We start from the raw sequence: 17,833 nt of genomic DNA, 5'->3' as shown, positions 1-17,833 counted from the left end.
GACAGGCCTAATTGTAAAGGGGTCTAAGGGTATTCATATTGCATGCAAAAGTTCTGATTTAACTGCTTTAAATGTATTTAATGTAAAATAATTTGTAGATTAGGTTGACAGTATCACCACACTAGGCCTACTTGTTTTTCAAAACACATTACTGTTATAATATGCTCATTCAACAATTCAACTTATCAAATACCATATCAAATACACACTTTCTGCTACCGAAAGAAACAGAAAGAGTAAGAGTTGTTTTTTCAGTGTGTGTGTGTGTGTTTTCTTTTTTCAGTCTAATCTATCACGGTACACTCATCTTCAGTTTGTGCTGTTGGGGGGCAACCTCTGTTATCTCCTGCCAGACCCTTGGGGCTGCCTGATGGTGTTGCGGGCTGAGTTTGCTGTTAAACTGGGCTTGCCGATAAAGAACCAGCCATCTAAATGCTTAAGTGATCCCATACACTGGACACCAGTCCATGCCAGCTCCTCTGAGCGAGAGAAGCAACAAGAGTGGCCAACTGGGATGTGCAGCCAGAGTCCAATGTAGATCAAACAGATCCAGGAGTTTTCCACTTCCACTTGTGTATATGTGTATAATTTACATGAACCTGTATGATGGAAGCTTGAAAGTCCTTATACAGATGTCTTGGTGCAGGGGTGGGAGTGGCATACAAACCAAACCTTGAGCAATAGCAAAATACTGTAATCATACATTTAGCTGTATTTGGGCAAAATGTTTATTACCTCTAGAGGCCTCATAATATTGAAACTAGAGACTCAAAAACTGTTTCCTGCTGGACAGAGCAGCCTAAAAAGCTGTACAGGATGCGAGAACACATGAGTTTTGGCAGGGGGTGGCCTGAGACTTCCTGGTGTCCTGGCCTTGCTATCCTGCTTCATCCTGATAGGCGGGGTTCACCCCAGATGGCGCACCTGATAGGAGCATTGGGGCTTCAACCAGTCCCACAGAAACCCCTGTCTGTCAGTCTCGCTGTGTGGTTAGGAGGCGGGAAAACCCTTCTCTGGCCCTCCGATTTCCTCTTCATGTCACACAGGAGATGATGGGTCAGAAATGATGGATATTTTCTTATGCTGAGAGTTGACAGTGCTATAACAGAAACTGGTCTGACCAGCAAGAGGGTTGGACAGAAAGGATGTGACAGGGGGTGACAGGTGAATGATAGGTGTGTTATATATGCCATAAACCATTAAAATTGGTTTAAAGATGATGCAAACTTTGGTTGCCTTTAAAAAAGTGGTATAAATGGCTATGATACCTATATTATTATCAAGTGCTTTACAATGTCACTGAGAGAATTTACTTTGCATTTCACAAAATGTTGGATAATGACAATGAAATAAACAATGCGTTAAATAGGATTTTCATCTGATACACATAAAAAAAATAAGGATAGACTTTCTCTCAGCCTATTATTATTCCTGAAATGAGCTCTAGATTGGTCACATTGCTTTGGGCCAGTGGAAGAGATCATTTCACACGTCATTGTTACTTTAGATGACTTATTGTTTGACGCTGCATGGAATTTCCGGCCATGCGCCTGTGGAAAAAATGAAAACAGTTGCATGGTGACATTTTCAAGCCTATTTTTTTGAAGGTGTGATGGTAGTACTTGTAGGACTCAGTGCTAATTACATATTTATCAGTTGTTTTGGCCTGGAGGAGATGTGGTAATCCATCACTAGCTGATTAGAGTTAACAGACTCCTTTCCTGTAAGTAGCGGGCCAAGCATATTGTTGACTCTCCGATAGCACATTCTCTGGAACACAGCAATTGTGAAGCAACTGTTTCCTGTCTAATCTGAAGTAAGATGATTATTGGCTCCACATTGAGTACTGTGTCACTTGACCTGGCAGCTTTGATGAAGGGAAGACCCAAAACTGATCATTCTCCACCCTCTCCGGTCTGCTGTAAGCAGGACGCCTGGACAGTGGGTAGGGGTGCCCTGCACTCTGATTGAAACAAAGCCTGCGGAAATGAGTCACTCGTTGAAGGGAGTTTCTCATGGGATTCTCCACTAATCTGTATTATCCCCTCAAAAACATGCTTTCAATAGGACAGTGCAATCAAAGAGCAGTGCAGCCATGTTAACTGTTTCCTGTATTTGCCAAACTCTCTCATATGGGAGCAGATTCCACATTCCTTGTCTCTGTCTTTTATTTGCACAGCAGAATTTCACAGACAATAAAAGCCCAAATCTAAATTTCAAAACCTTACCATTATAGATAGATAGATATACTTTAATTATCCCACAGGGAAATTCAGTTGTTTCAGCAGCCTTAAGAACATACAGCAAGCACACATCATGTATAGTCATAAACAAAAAATTACTTTCACCCACAAGACATAGCATGTGGTAGCTGTCAAGGTACCATACACATCCAAGTACTAAAGTGTAACTGCCTAATAAGACATGAATCAAGACAATTGCCTCCATATTAGATATAAAAGATTAAAAGATAAGTCGTCTCTCTCTACTCAAAGGAGCTATTGCTGTGGGTAAGAAAGTTTTCTTATATCTGTCCTTACTGCAACTGAGTTGGCGAAACCGCCAACTAAAAACACTTTGTTATTTTGCCAGTGTACTGTGTAGGGGATGTGATGCATTGTGCATGATGTGTAACAATTTCTGCAACATCCTCCTGTCCACCACCAACTCTAGAGGCTCTAGTAGTCCCCAGCACAGAGCCTGCTTTACTAATCAGCTTATTCAGTCTGTTAGAGTCACTGGCCCTGATACTGCTACCCTAGCAGATGACAGCAAAGAAAATTGCACTTGCTACCACAGACTGATAAAACATCTTAGTGCACATCATCTTAGTGCACACATTAAAAGACTTAAGCTTCCTCAAGAAATAGAGCCTGCTTTGATTATTATAATTATTTGAAATGATTATTGTAAAGCAAATGCTCTCTATATCCTTTTTATAAAAAATGTTCCGTTGTTTCAGCATGGTTTATAAAATACATAAGTGCATTGATTGTTGAGAAATGGGAAAAAACATAGCAGTTATGCTATCAGGTTAAATCAAATTTTACATTGTAAATAGAAGGATTAATAATAGAATCAACTCATCCTAAATTCTTAAATCTGTGACACAACTTCTCATGTCCAGATGGTTTCAACTATTCATAAATACATTTCAACAATGATTCCAGGAGACTTTTTCATGAGAAAGAAACAAAAAATGTAAAAATATTTTATTGAACAAGATTGCTTCCCAAATCACACTGTTTCACAGAATCCACACTTTTTAAGAAAAACATCATCAGACAAAATGTTATAATATTAGACAATATAAGGGAAACTGTCAATCTGGAGGTTCCCATGAAAGAGATTGTGTGGCTTAATCATCACATTACAGATTATACTGAAATATATGAATCATCACATAGAGATTATACTGAAATATATGCATGCAACCTAATTTGTCATATCAGGTTTGTTTTATTTGCATCATGTTTTGTCTCATTTTTCAATAATCTGTGAGAAGTTATTGGTAGGGCAATTATACTGTCAGATTCCCGCCTTCTTCAATATGCCAATACTGTTGACATTCTGAAAGCAGTCAAATTGATATGAGTCTGCACAGCCATAGCAGGCTGCCATATAGGCACCTGGAACAGCTCTCTACTGCCCCCTGGTGACTGTGAAGCTGGCAAAATAACACTACAGTCACCATGCACAGGAACCAATGAAATCCATTCTGTTGACAACAAATGTGATAATATTTTCATTTTATCATAGCCCCTATTTATTATTTATTTCATTATATGTATTTATTATTATTTATTTACTTATTTCAATCACACAGTTTTCATAGAACATGCTAACTTTTGGGGAAATTAGCTTATTTGCCGTATACTTCAGAATTAGATAAAAAGATACACCCTTCTCCTCTCTGTGCGTGCAATAACCCACGGAGTCTGACACTAGCCTAGCTGAGCATAATTAACAGGAAGTGGGTTACACCAGTTAGCATATAGCTCCCAGCTATGAAATAAACAACAATGAAAATATATAAAAATAGACAAATATGGACAACAGTGCATAAGCTAGAAAACAAACGTGTACTAAAAATGGTACACGTTTGTTTCGTAAACACGAAACACGTTCGTTTGGTAAACGATTCCCGGGACACCAAAACATTGGCGTACATGAAACTTGGTGGGCATGTAGCCCCACTGGACTTTTACAGAATTTTTTAGTTTGGTCCCCAAGGGGCATTTCAACTTCTCAGCCTCTGGGGGTATGCCAAGTTTCGAGGAATTTCATCCATGGGGGGGCCATACAATAAATTAATTTATGTGTACATTTAGTGATTGACTGTACACCCATCAGCCTGTAGATTTAACAGGGTGTAGCGAAGGGTTGCTGGTAAAGGAGGATGATGTTGAAATGTACTTACTACGGCAGGACTGTCACACACTCTCACACCAGTGGCGATTGCTGCTCTTTGGAACAGGGGAAGCTCTGATAAAAATGGTAAATTATTAAATTAATATTATTAAGGTGCTATATTGTTCTTTGAGGGCAAAAAGTATCCCAAACAGTAGGCTATAGAGTTGGCATGGCAGACATGGCATGTAGCCTACACACGCTACCTAATTTAGCCTAAATACACAACTGGAACAAAAGCAAGTCACAAACTCTGTAACTCCACATTACGGATTTTATTTACAGTATGCTATTTACAAAGACAAATAGAAACCGACTGTATTGCTCCCAAATTATGAGAATTTGAGCTGTAACTTGCCTTGTCTCGGCTTCACCTGCCAACACTAACGTTAAGCATCCCTGCCTTGAACTTGAACCACTTCCTGTCAGATCGCGACATATGCTGTCAATCAAAAAGAGCCAATCATCATACAGAAGCTCGGCGTCCGGGCCGCGTATTTTTTTTTTGTAGGGTGGTAGCGGAAGATTCATGAATATTCATTAGGGAACGTGTCTCCGATTGGCCAGTCAGCTCTAAGGTTCTGGTCGACTCAATTACGTTACGGTCGAAGAGTAAACATGCTACAGCCTCGTTTGTAGCGCTTAACCTACCGTTAAACATGCTACAGCCTCGTTTGTAGTTACTCGGTCAAAACCATATGAGTACTTAACATTGTAACCATATTGCCAGCATTTCCTCCTTTGTTAAGGACCAGAATTGTTCATTAAATAAATGTTCGCTACGTAATTAACTCGCAGCTATAACGTTAGCTTATTCATTTGAACAGAGAATGGGAGACGATGCAAGCCTCTTACAAGTCTACTTTATTTACTGTGTGTGTGTGTGTGTCTAATACATTTGATGTAGAAAGCACAGTGTACAGAAATGCTGTGAAATAAACCATTTTGCTTGCTTAAAATGCATATGTGATCATCTTAACTGCTGCCAGGAGAAAGTATAGAACTTAGGGTATTTGGGGATGCGATTTTAAGTGCCTAAAACAGTGAAGAAATACTAGGTCTACATTAATATAACCTAATTGATATACAGTAACAAGTTTACGCTATCAGTAATGAGTCAGTGGTGTCAAGGTGTCAAGATGTCCTGCTGCCTACTGTGGTCATCTGAAATAGTGGATCCCAGCATCTTCAGATCGGTCACCGACAATGGGGAAAAAAGAAAGGTAAGATTTAACACATGCGTTGTGACAAGCACTTTGCATTTGTAATCTATGATCAGAAAGCACAATTAAAATTACGACAAATGTGTATCACGCTAATAGATGATTGGAAAGACTACAACTCAAGCACTGACATCATCTATGCAAAGTCAATCACATGAAGATAAACTCTGCTGCAGACCAGAATCTCCGCAAAACCTACATCTGTCAATGTTTACTTCTTAGACCAATCTAAAACTCCACTTAAGGAAACAAATTAATTACTGAAATCTGACATCACCTTTGCCCTGCTTTCCAAAACGCATCATTTAGCCTACATTGTGGTTATCCTACACGAGACATATAGACTGATTCTATAGATCGTCTCGTGCGATATAGTCTGCTTAAATATTCAGTAAGTTAAATTATTGCTTTTGTGGGTTTTGACGGTTGGAGAGAAACATTTGCAGATAGAGAGACTGAGATATAACGTTAGATAGCATTATATTAGGATATGTTATAGATATCATTAAGAGATAACATATTAGGATAAGTTACAATAGGTTATAGTCATAATATAGTCATACAAGTTTTAGCATTTTAAGTAAGCACTTGTACTTAGATTAGAAATTAGATAGCTAACGTTAGCTTCTAATTTTTGTTATAGTGATAACGTTACTGTACTATACTAGTGTAGTATAGTATATTATTCATTCCATTTCTGTGTCGTTGACTTGTCAGATCTAAGGTAAGTGATATGATACAGAAAGGTATTTTGTTATTCTAGTGATTTGACATTCTCTATGACGCTAATGGTAATAACCTTCGGGTAAATCTCTGACATAACTAGCACTATGAGGCTAGCTTCAGTCAAAATCATAACGCTAACGGTAGTGTGCATCCATGACAACTGCCTTTGGTCTTGTGTCCTCTTCAACGTCATTTAAGCTAACACATAGACTGTATATATAGAACTGGACAGTGTGCCGTCTGTTAAGAGTGATGCGAGCGCTAGTCCAGAGCCCCCTGGTGGCTGGTTGCAGTACAATGTGTAACTCCGCCCATCCCCATGTATTTCAATGGCCAAGTAGCCAACTTTCCGTGTCACTTTTCTCACCTAAAACTATTTTTGTATCTACAACTTTTTATTCGAAAAAATAGTTTTCAAGATGCTTCAATACACACAATTTTTCTTTTCTCGCTGAAATTATTTTTTTTAATGTTATATTAACAAATCTAAAAAGGGCGTGTTTACACCTATGATTGACAGCTGCCTGGCTGCAGACACGACGCTTTGTCCATTATGTTTTAACGTCTAGGCTGCAGACACTACCACGTCATCGCTCACTTATTTTAACGACACCTGATTTCGACACATAATCTAACCTAAATAAGTGTTGCTGTCATTATCATTAGGCTATATCTTATCACAGTCTGACTAAATACAAAATTGATAGTCATACATTGTGTAGTTGTTTGTAAGAGACATCGTTGTTAGTTGTGACAGATTCTTTGTGAAAAAAGATATGTGCTGTTCTTTCGTAGATGCTAAGTATATTAGCTCATAGCATGCTACATCATGCTAGCATTAGCCAGTTGATAGGTAAAGTAAAAGGGCTCTGCTATATTGAAGTGACGTTAGCCAGTCACCATCATTTACAGTCCTACTTGTTTCAAATGGTTTAACGTAACCAGTGATTCCCGCCATCATCGTTGCAACTTCATTTGAATACACTTAAGTCACTGGAGAAGGCGATGTTAAGTTTCATTAACGTTAACTCTTGCTTAGTTTTGCGAATGGCAATAAACGCCACCTAGCCTGCTAGGTCGACAACCTCGGTATGCCCATTTATGAATCAGCCCGACAAATAACGTTACTTGTGTTTTAGTGAACACATTATTGGACCATAGCTTAACGTGAGGAGGGATTCAAAGTTACAAATGCTTAGTATGCTCAGAACAGCGGTATCTGAAAATGCTGTTAAGGTATCGTTGTTACCTGCGATTGCACTGCTGGAGAAGCATTTTGCATTGGTATGATTTGATCAGGTCTTGCCAGTGATGTGTAATCCTCTCGTAGACGTACATCATTTCAAAATAATACGTCTAAATGTAAAACTGTGACAATTCATTGATAGGCTCTCTCAATATGTCTGTAATCGTATGCCTCTACCACAGGCTTGCTAGTCAGAGAGGGTGCTCCATTATAAATCAAAAATGTAATATTGCAGCCTTCATGTCAGCTGTAAAAATATGAGAACATGGACCTACTACATCAGGATACTCTGTAAACATCAGGAAGCTACTTTGCTGTTCAGTGTGTGATGTGTTTAAAGTGGTACTACGTTTAAAGAAAGATTTTTATTCTTTGTTTCAAGTGCATAAGAAAATACCACATTATGATGATGGTTATGGTTACCCTTAACAAATACAAAACAATATAATACTTAAAACAGGGATCAATCAATAGCCTAATGAAATAAACAATTAAAATGAGGGGGGAAAGCAATAATAAATAATAATGCCCATTCAATCAATAATATAATAACAATAACATGGTAAGACTACATTAAGGAGAATATCAATAATAAACAATGTCAAATTAATCAACAGCCTATAATGAAAATAAAACAGTACTACTGCATACAAACCATAATGTATAAGAAGTGCTTAAAAGACCAAAAACTATCACAAGAACGAAGAGCACTGGGCAACTCATTCCACCAACATGGAACCACTGAGGAAAAGAGTCTTGAATTTGACCTAGCGTTTAAGACTGGTCGACACAACAGAAGCTCATCAGAAGACCACAGTGGGCGGTTGGGGATGTATATCTTGATCATTGAATTAAAATAACAAGGAGCAGATCCAGTCAGTGTCCTATAGGCCAAAGTGAGAGATTTAAATTTAATTCTGGCTACTGTAGGGAGCCAATGGAGAGTAACTAGGAGAGGAGTTACGATGTGTCCTCTTTGGCTGATTGAAGACCAGTCATGTTGCAACATTCTGAATGATATATCACACAAAAGAAATTAAAAAAAACCATTCAATATTGATTTAGTATCAACCAATAATTATTCTGATATTAATATTCTTGTAACGTCTACATCTTTGTGTAGGCTACAGTTAAATACTAAGCAATGGCCTCTGACTTAAATACCAAGGCAGTTAAATGACCGTGGTATGGTATAGTCTACGTGATACACAGGACTACACAGTAAACCCATTTAAAAAGCATCATCATCTCAGTATACCCATTTAAAATAGGCAAGGATACGTATTCAATAACATTTGGGGTTGCTCACAGTATACCCACCACTGCAACTAACTAACTAGACTACACCACTGGTTAAATGGCGCATTGCAATTTAAAATTTGTGTGAGTTCAGGGGCATACAGAAAGTTGAAGTTTGGGTGACATCAATAAAGAAAATAGAAACAAAGGGATGTGTACAGCCTCAAGTATGAATGATGTCACATTAACAGAAGGTTCAGAGCAGCGGCAGACCTTTCTTGGTGCCACGCAAGTTATTGAAAGTCATGTGTTTTCATAACGTAGTGGTGCTGTGCCATGTCCCATGTATAAGGGGCTTCAGGTTGATCCAGTGACGGTGGGTGATGTCAGGGAGATGGATGTCAGGGGACTTGGAGAAAGGAGGAGGACATGCCACCTCAGACCACCCCACCCAAACCACTTCACGTAGGCATTCCCTTGCTTGCAGACTAATGTAGACCATGGAGACCACCTTGCCGCCACCTCCAGTACATTCAGCCATCTTACCTGCAAAAAGGAAAGTTACAATAAAGTTAGTCAGACAATTTTACAACATTACAAAGCATCTAATCAGGCACTCAACACCACTAATACCAATTAATTAAATATATGTGTGCAATAAACTTCACAGCCTACCTAATGTTAACTACACATTTAAATATGCGGTGGGAATGTTATTAACTTGCGTCAGCTTGAAAAATAACGTTATCAGTATGACTGATCATGGACGTTAGATGACAAACTAAGGTCTTTCTCAAATGTTCACCGATATCCCTGGGAAGTGACTGGTTCTTGGCGTAGTGTTTAATGCAGGCATTTCATTTATCAATCATTCACTTATGCGGTCTACAACTATCGACCTACCGATCTATTTTTTACAGTCTATGCTACCGACCTACCATCACAGAAGTAGCTCTAACAGAGGTGTCTGTCGTTAACGTTAGAAAAAAATGCAACGCTGGCAAACTGGCTAGTAGTTACATTAACATGACGGGTTGATGAGGTCCATGCTTCACATTACGTTAACGTTAACTTGCGTTGCTTTATCACATCATACCGTTGCTTTATCACATCATATACTGTACTGACTGTCTAGTGTTATTAATCCCCATGTACAGTCAATGGTTACTCCATGTTGAGATGGCATACATTAAGATTGAGATATTTGAAAACAGCAACAACTAATAAAACCAAGTATATCATGCATCGACTGTTACGGGAGCTGGGTGCTAATCTTCACTTCAACGACTAACTTAGCCTTGTAGCTGCTAACGTTAGCATGTAATTCGCTGTCCGTATTTCTGTTGTTAGCTCATTAGTATTCACCATACTAAATTGTCACAGTCTATAATCAACATAATAAGCTCTCTTAGACGTATTTAAGAACAACAATAGACAAAAAAAACTTTTCAGTTGATACGCAACACTTACCAGACAAGAACAAACCGATTGTTGATTGTACTCTTTAGCTAACTCACAGCCGCAAAAAATTCATCCAGCCAGCTAGCCTTCGGCGCCAAGTCGACCTGCGTTGTGGAAAGGAGAAGGGGGCGGGTTTCACTTGACAAGGGGCGTGTTTAACTCGCTGAGTGGCAACTGAGTGGGCGTGCCTGACCGCGACTCCTCTTCACTGCGCATGCTTCAACTTCTGCTGCGCAGCCGCACTTCAAATTGGTTGCAAATTTTCCAAGATGGCGTCGCCTCGGCGGCTTCAATTCCATAGAACACTGCTGAATGCAACCACACTGTCCAGTTCTATATATACAGTCTATGAGCTAACATTAGCTATTGCCTAGGAGCTGTAACTTAGCGCGAAAAAAACGTAATTTATATAAGGACAGTTGCACAATGATGCTGATCTAATATTAATAACACTGTTCCCCAATGGTGAAAATTACCCTAACAGCTAACACTAGCTATTCAATATTTGCCCTACAGTTCATTTCAAAGCTAAGTAACGGCGATCAAGTGACCCAACTGGCTATCGGAGTTGGCCACAGGACATGTCGGTCCATGCTATAATTAGCGAATCTTATAGCACATTAGCTAGAAGCTATACTAAGAGTATCTAGGCACATACCACAAGTGTATATTCCGTTACTCGGCACGCCTTCACCTTACTTCATTCAGCAGGTTACACCAAACTGCAAAAAAGTACAAAGTTAGTAAGCAACAGTATACTGTTAAGGTGAATACTACCTAAAGATTTTTAAAACAATATTTGTTGTTCGGTCTATCGACCAAATGTAATCAAGACTTACCTGTATTTTCCAACGACATTGACCGCAAATCACCAAGGATTCTGTTTGCTGCAAGCTATTCGCGGGAATGAAGGAGGGGTGCAAACATTGTACGTAGTTGATGCTGATGTGACGTCATGCTTTAGGAAAAAGTTCTACCAATCACATTAATCCTGAATTATTACCTCCGAGCCAGTGACAATGTTCTTAGAAATCTACCAAGATTACCTAAAAGATTATCCTTTGCTTTTAATGATTTCAGTGTCAGAGCACCATAATTGTTAACTGTTGTCATAACCTTGTAACAGGCCTACAACACACTAATATATTTAACTAGGTTACTGGTAACAGTTGCCCTACTATTGTCAACAACAGGCCTAAATCTTAAATCATGTCATTAGTTTGTCACCATAATCAGATATATGTGATGCAAGCCTGTTATTATTTTAAAGTGTCTATGTATTGGTTTCTTCCATTCAAGGGTCCATTCTGTTGTTTCTAGAAGTGGAGCATAATGGCAGGATTTATTAAAGCTTGCAACATTTGCCAGACACTTTACAACTTTGAGGAAATGAAGCTGCTGGAGGTTAGATGTAGATGGATAAGAATGAAATGAAATAAAATGTTGAAGCAAGGTTAATGTTAAACGTCTTATCTTAATGGTGCTCCATGTCTCATTAGGTCATTAGCAAACACATATCATTATTTATTTTATATGTACCCTAGCAACGCTATATACATTTACTGACCTGACCAACATATGTGTGATTTTTGGCTAAAAATTGAAAATGGCTAAATGTCAAATAGTCAAAAAAGTATTTTTTGCAGACACAATGCTTTATGTTACAGCTAAAGGGATGAAACTTTGCATGCTCCATGTGGGTCATGTGCAGAAGGTCTGACTTGAATTTCAGCCTCATAGCTCCATGCTACCACCCACAACTCCACCTCTGAAGTGGGAGTGGTCAACTTTTTTAATGTTTTTCCTTCACAGTTTTTTTTGTGGGTGTTTCAGAGATCCCACCTTTGGAACAGTTGTCAGGGGCCTCAAGGCGGTTCCTTGCGTCTTGGTCCCATCCCTCTAGCACCTAGCGTTACTGTGCCAGAAGAGGGAAACCTTGTACATTTCGAACTCTTTATCTCCTACCTGGAATAATCCATTGACTCCAAACTCAGTCTAGCTTGTTTGTGATGTCCCGTTGTTCAACATAGTCTGATTTCATATTGATCGGACCAACATAAATGAGTTTTTTCGCTTAAAATGTAAAAATGGTTAAACGTTACCAATTCCACTACTTTGTTATTTTGCATAGCAACAACCATATGTACCCTAGCAACACCTTGTATAATGTCAAGCTAGCAACCACCATAGCAACCAACATGCTTACCCTAACAACCACCATAGCAACCGTGTTATTTTGCATAGCATCCACCATATCTACCCTAGCAACACCTTAGCAACCATTCAAATTACCCTAGCAACAACCACAAAATGTCCATAGTAACCACGACAGCAACCACGGTATTTAGCATAGTAAACGCTCAAGTGGCTGACATCGGTGTTCAAACCTCTTTTGGGGGGTTCGCTCCCAAAACTCACTCATTCACTCAATGGGTTTTAAATGTATAGGTCATTTGCATAGTGTATTTGGAGGCTATTGGGCAAAAGCACCACCTAAACGATTTAAACAAACATTGACATAAGTAAAATCAAAGCAATTTATGCCATCCGTGCATGGAGCACACTCACTTAAAGGCAGAGATAGTTTACAGAATGTAATGTTACTTTCAGATGTTACTTTCTCTACACCATATTTGCTTACTCTTTAATTGTCTTTGGTGCTTCAACAGAAACTTTTCCCTGAGGACTATGAACATCATATCTGCTCATTCGAGCCTCTTGAGGGCAATAACTGCAACATTTCCCTAAAACTAAGGGTACACACTGAGGAGGAGGTTCACAGATGGCTTCAAGCCTTTCAAAAGTCATCTCAAACAACATGGCGGGTGAACAAAACCTACCCTGCGGAACGTCAAAGACAGAACATGTACAGAGTAAGTCATTGCATAGTTGCATTCATTTATTTTTGCAAGGGTTGAGCCAAAACTTAATTGAATGTGTTTGAAGGTGGACCTAAGATGCCAACACAACACGCGTCATTCAAAAACCTCAAAAAAAAATACATCCTGTCCTGCTGTGATGTATATTGTCCTGAAGAAGGAAAGCTTTTCGCAGAACAGAAAGTCCAGGTTAGATCTAAAAATATTTGTTCTACCAAAAAATAACAGGCTGCTTGCTGTTTTGTGAAAAAGTCACTCTCTGTCCAAAATACTTTAAATAATGTTTTTAAATAATGTAATAATATATAATATAATAATAATAATATATACAAATAATAATATATAATATATATAATAATTGTATTGTTCTCAGATCTGCTGATTTACACATACATGAAGGACTGTGTCTCTACATCAACCTAAAACTTCGGCATAATCACCTGCTCATGTGTGCTGAGGCTATGGGGTACCGCGATGTAGCACCTGACACAGTACAGAAACTACAAAATCTTTTTCAAAGTGGACACTCTCCCTCTTCTGCTTTAAGCACGCTGAAATATGACCTTCAGGAGGAGATGGGTGACTCCTATGTGTTTGCTTCTGCGGATCGCTCCATCTGCCCTGATCTGAATTTTTGCTTCAGGTGAACTTTATGAGAATTTATCATTTGAGTAGTTTAACAAGGAGCATATTCATGTAGGTGCACCTATGTGAATATGTCGAAAATGTTTATTACTGTGATTTAAGATTTAGGATTGTCTATTTGCTGTTGGCTAGACATAAGCTGTTATTTAGTAAGTTGTGTGTGTTTTTTTTATTACCATTACAGACTATACTACAACATATTCAAAAGAGCCTATGGAGAACTTGGTGGGGATGCCATGCTCTGCAGCCTCCAGGTATCTATTGATGCCTACAATGAGCAACAGGGAGAGGTATGCGCTCAAATGAAACAAGATGACAATCAAACCATTATTGCCATCTGCAGTCCTCTTATGAAGCGTGTGCATGCTCTTGTTCGGCACAGTGCCGAGATTGTCTTCGTAGACTCGTCTGGTAACTGTGACCGAACCAACAGCCGAATATTTCTCCTCCTAACACATTCGGCTGCTGGTGGGCTGCCCCTGGGAGTGGTTATCACAACCTCCGAGTCGCAGAACACCATCACTGCAGGACTGAAGTTGCTGAAAGCCATTCTCCCACAGGAAGCTTTTTTTGGGAGAGGAGACCTTGGCCCACAGGTAGTAATGACCGATGACTGCCAAGCATTGCGTCAGGCTATTCTGGACACCTACCCTCAAACCCACCCCATTCTCTGTGTCTTTCATATATTACAAGCGATGTGGAGATGGCTTTGGGATGCCCATAATGGGGTCCCAAAAACCCACCGTCAGCATTTATTGAATTTATTTAAACAACTTGTTTATGCCAGGTCCCCATTGGACCTGGAAGCCTCATATAATCTGGCAGTCCAGGACTCCATAGCAGGCAGGTATTCAAAGTACACAAACCATCTGGCGGCGGTTTTCAAGAGGCGAGAGTTGTGGGCACTCTGTCTACGTTCCCATCTCCCAACACGAGGGAACAACACCAACAACTTTGTGGAGAGTGCAATGAGAGTACTCAAGGACCAGATCTTCTACAGGCTTAAAGCATACAACATCACGCAACTGGTGGACTTCATCACCTGCAGGCTGGAAGCCTACTACAATCGAAGGCTTGTGGATATGGCTAACAACAGAAGCACAAAAAAGCTGCCAAAACCAAAGGGGCATGTGAGCACAGACGGCATTGTCAAGGTTTGAAATTATTAGTTGGTCATTGCATTCTTTAACCAAAAAATTATATTATTAAGCAATGCATTCAAATCACTTATGCTGTGTGATTATGACATTGTTTGTCACAATCACACAGCATAAGTGTAATAAATAATATGCTTCTCTTTCTTGTGACACCATAGGAGGATGAAGTGAATTTCACAGTCCCCAGTGCCTCAACTAATGCCACATACCACGTAAATGTGTCCTTGGGGACTTGCACCTGCCCAGATGGCAGCACTGGTGCTTTCTGCTCTCACCAGTATGCAGTGATGCAGGCCTTCCAAATGCAAGACAACAACCCTTTCATAATTGCCACACCTGCCGCAAGGAAGTTGTTCTACCAGATCGCAACAGGTGTACTGTTGATTTACTCTGCCTATTTTCACAACTGTTGATTACTTTAACCACAACGGTACAGCCCAAACAATGTTGTTATGAAATGACACAGCCATAAATGTATAGTAGGTTAGAAATAGCAAACATAACTCTTACTTTTTGCTGTCTATGTTCTTCTCTCCTCTCTCCAAAAAGGAAAGAACAATGTGCCAGACAACTGGTTCATGAGTATGGAGGAAGTGGAGGAAATTCCATCTGATGCAGGTGACCATGTCTCATTTTGTTATTTATGTACAAGAATAACAATTCATAATGTTCACTTAACAGCCTTATACAACTGCAGAATCACTCACTCACTTCACTCTCATTCTTCTATTTAGATCCCCAGAAACAGCAAGCCTTATCCACTGAAGGGTCATCAGCGGATGAAGACACGGTTAATTGTTCGCCTGATGAGAGCTTGCTAGCTGTTGAAGGCTCATCTGCCCAAGTGACAGAACTTGAGTCTCGTGCCAAGAGTATGTTTGAGGGCCTGCTGGTAAAAGTAAAAACAGATTCGGATTTCCAGACAGCAGTTAAAAAAATGGTTTGTTCTTACGAGAAGATGACTGACAGTCAGCTAATTTCAGCTATGTCCACGTTTGGCAAATCAGGCAAAAATACTGCAGCCAAACTGCTTAAGAAGAGGGCAAGAAAATGCTTGCAGATGAGTGTGGCAATTGGCGTGCAACCATCAGCAGTGGCTCGCCGTAAGGCCCCACTTGGAGGTAGACGCGCACTAATCACTGGGCGTCCTCCTAAAAGTGCCCGGAGAGACCACAGCTACGGGAGAGTTGTCGGGGCAAATGCACTGCCCAAACGGCCGGTGCCACACTCATTCGCTCAATGTGTTTCTGACTGTGTGACTCTGGGTCGTAAACACAGCAAATAAAATATTTGTGATGTATTTGCCTGTAATGTCTTTTATAATGTGGTAAATGGTACTCAATGCATTTGTCTGTACACGTACGCAAACATAACTACATGCTAGTAATATTGCAGTTCTAGTGATAGATAGATAGATAGATAGATAGATAGATAGATAGTGTACAACACTTTTATGATATTCTGTAATGCCTCTATAATATCCTTCATCATCATTGCTTTCACCTCCAACAAAATAATCATCAATAACAATGTGAATCATTTTTTATGGGTTTGACCAAGTAACTATAAACAAGGCTGTAGCTTGTGTACACTTCAATGAATTTCCCCCTAAAAGTAGGCCTAACATGCATCACTGAATAGGGTAAGATGTAAGATTTAATTTGGTATATGACACATAATCAGGAAAACCATGGATCAGAGGTATTGACATTTTAAAAGTCTACTTCACTCTTTACTTTTACTTTTCTTCACGTTTACTTTAACGTTAAATCCTCCGGTTTGGTCTGAAGACACAGCTGTAGCTACATATCATTGCCATTGGACTGAGTGGGACTAACGTTAAGTTAACACGGACTTTTCTTTATTTTATTTTCTTATTTATTTTATGTAAAAAAACATAAAAATAACATAAAAAAATGACATGCAGGGTCAGATGGTATTGCATGGTTACTGGTTATTGTTTACACCAATATCAGTGGTAGGCGACTAAATCCTTCCTAGAGTGGATTCGGTGCATAAACTCATGAGAGGTGGATTTTTTTTAAAGGTATGCTGTGCAAACGGTGTTTACTTGCGTTCAGTCTCAACTACAGGCTTGCGTGACCTAGGCTTGACCACAATTCTATAGCTACCTTTCTGTAAGTGACAAAACAAACGTTATCGTGATGCTAACGCGTGCAAAAACAATGTCTGTAGGCTACATGCCTTTTGAGCACGACCCCGTAGGTAACATGTCAAGTGGGGATAGCGTAGACTGTATATGCAGCGATCTGAAGACTGCATCAAATCCATTAACAAAACCAGAAAACAATTCGCTGCCATAGTGGGGATAGCGTAGACTGTAGAAAATACGCAGCGATCTGACATATAATTGTTTGGGGTTACCATGGTTTCTCGGAACGTTAGAGTATTCTTCAGAATTCTTTAGAACGTTAGCACATTCACCTAACGTTCCCTAATGAATATTCATGAATCTTCCGCTACCACCCTACAAAAAAAAAATTCGCGTCCGGGCCATCCCACTGTCCCATTAGGGGAGTTCGACTTGCGGCAGATCCAAAGATTGTTAAGGCGGAGCAAGATACTTCATCAGGAGCCACTTCCGGGAACCCGGATCGCACGAGGGGGGGTCAAAAATCCCCCTTTATGCAGAGCAGAGGCAGCGACTGCTCCATTGAAGTCTATGGGCATAGCTCAGAATTTTACCACATATGCTAAGGTCTTAGTTCTATAGAGTTAGGAATGTGAATTTCGGGCACGTTTTCATGATCCTCAAACCCTTGTGAACATTTCAGGTAAATTTTTAGCATTTTTGAGCATTCCAGTCTGGAGAAAATCGACTTTATA

At 39.6% G+C, this 17,833-nt stretch overlaps 1 protein-coding gene across 2 annotated transcripts; it reads left to right on the top strand.

Moving 5' to 3' along the window:
- Positions 1-5,521: 5,521 nt before the first annotated feature.
- On the top strand, positions 5,522-16,286 carry LOC143139123 (uncharacterized). Of its 2 annotated transcripts, XM_076299721.1 has the most exons (9): positions 5,522-5,633; positions 11,605-11,709; positions 12,975-13,178; positions 13,252-13,373; positions 13,558-13,827; positions 14,014-14,983; positions 15,145-15,358; positions 15,536-15,604; positions 15,721-16,286. In XM_076299721.1, the coding sequence occupies exons 2-9, from the start codon at positions 11,638-11,640 to the stop codon at positions 16,269-16,271; spliced, it is 2,472 nt and encodes an 823-aa protein (XP_076155836.1). In that variant the 5' UTR covers positions 5,522-5,633; positions 11,605-11,637; the 3' UTR covers positions 16,272-16,286. The 2 variants fall into 2 exon arrangements, with proteins under 2 accessions (XP_076155836.1, XP_076155828.1); XM_076299713.1 differs by lacking the exon at positions 11,605-11,709.
- Positions 16,287-17,833: the final 1,547 nt, after the last annotated feature.

Source organism: Alosa pseudoharengus, unplaced genomic scaffold, assembly GCF_046254945.1.
Source record: "Alosa pseudoharengus isolate Yale_2024_CS ecotype anadromous, Long Island Sound unplaced genomic scaffold, YU_APseudo_1.1 YU_APseudo_1.1_scf_10, whole genome shotgun sequence".
In the NCBI taxonomy this organism is placed as follows: domain Eukaryota; kingdom Metazoa; phylum Chordata; class Actinopteri; order Clupeiformes; family Clupeidae; genus Alosa; species Alosa pseudoharengus.
The sequence above is the reverse complement of the archived record's forward strand: the minus strand, read 5'-3'. Positions and strand labels throughout refer to the sequence as shown.